The 1,415-nt window shown below is 37.7% G+C and overlaps 1 protein-coding gene across 1 annotated transcript; it reads left to right on the top strand.

Moving 5' to 3' along the window:
* Positions 1-48: 48 nt before the first annotated feature.
* On the top strand, positions 49-1,103 carry LOC108744006 (adenosine receptor A2b; the record flags this gene model as incomplete). Its single annotated transcript, XM_018479608.1, is given in 1 exon segment — positions 49-1,103. A coding segment is annotated over 1 exon segment (581 nt), but the record flags the coding sequence as incomplete, so codon positions are not given.
* Between the last annotated feature and the right edge of the window lie 312 nt (positions 1,104-1,415).

Raw genomic sequence — 1,415 nt, 5'->3', positions numbered from 1 at the left:
TTCTTGTAACAGTAGAACCTTGATTTTTCTTTTGAAACTTTTAATGTCACAAGTTTTTATGTGTTCTTGAAGAGAGTTGTAATCCTTTACTTCATTGTAAAAGATGGAGTTTTGGGCTAATGTTTTATTAAGTCTTTCTAAATGTATGTTAGTTTTATTTCTAGTGCCATAAGAGTGAAAGTCTGCATTTATTTTTATTAGATCATTTAGGTAATGCGGCATCGTTCCTTTCATTATTTTATGTATAAAGACAAGAACATTATATTTGATTAACTTACTTACACTAATCCAGCCTAACCTATTTAACATTTCTTTAATCGGTGTAAATTTATTACAATTTAATATTGCACGCATTGCCCTATTTTGGATTAGCTGCATTCTATTGATGTCTTTAGCATCACACATGTATAATATCTACTTATGTATAAAGGTATCTAAACCGTTCGTTTTTTTCTTTTTCAGTAAAGCATCTTCCATTGGTGATCAGGGTTATCACCTTTCCAATAATCAATCAATGTATGCATGGAGATATCACTTATTAACTACACCCATCAGGCTTTGGTGCTTTACACCGTGGAGACAGAACCAACGACAAACACTTCCTCATACGACTTCAATGTCACCAGGTCGCTTTCGAAGCTCAGCACTCCATGGGCTGTGACAGTGGCCCTTCTCCTGGTCTTCGTCATTTCGCCGATGATCGTTATTGGAAACTCCCTTATTTTGGTCGCCATTTGTAGATTTAAACGACTAAGGACTCCCAGTAACTATTTAGTGACTTCGTTAGCAGTTTCGGACTTGGGCGTTGGAACTTTTATGCCGGTTGGGACTTATTTGGAGTCGGGAAGTTATCAAGAAATCAACGTACACACTTGTCTTGTTAGCTACAGCGTTGTAATAACATTGTGTTGTGTGTCGGTGTTAGTAATGGTTGCTATAGCTGTGGACCGATTTACGTCTTTAGCGAAACCTTTACGGTATCAGAATTTGATAACACATACGGCTGTGGAAAGGTACATTTTCGTGTTTTGGATTTATTCCGCTATCGTTGGGTTTTCTCCCTTGGGGTATGTTCTGGTGTATGGAGCCGTCAATGGAACCAGGTGAGGAACTTTTATACCTATCTTTATATATGTACCTAGTAGTAATAATCAAATGAAATTAGAATGTGGTGTAGTGGAAATCACGAAATCGCAAGTCTTTTCGCGAATATCTAGCAGGAAGGACCCCGCTAGATCCTTACGGAAAATGGCCTTCTGCCATGGTGTAGTGGAAATTAAAAAATTGTAAGTCTTTTTGCGAATATCTAGCTGGAAGGACCCCGCTAGATCCTTACAGAAAATCGCCTTTTGTCATGATGTAGTAGAAATTACGAAATAGCAAGTCTTTTCGCGAATATCTAGCAGGAAGGACCC

This window comes from Agrilus planipennis, unplaced genomic scaffold (genome assembly GCF_000699045.2).
Source record: "Agrilus planipennis isolate EAB-ADULT unplaced genomic scaffold, Apla_2.0 scaffold3046, whole genome shotgun sequence".
NCBI lineage: Eukaryota > Metazoa > Arthropoda > Insecta > Coleoptera > Buprestidae > Agrilus > Agrilus planipennis.
The sequence above is the reverse complement of the archived record's forward strand: the minus strand, read 5'-3'. Positions and strand labels throughout refer to the sequence as shown.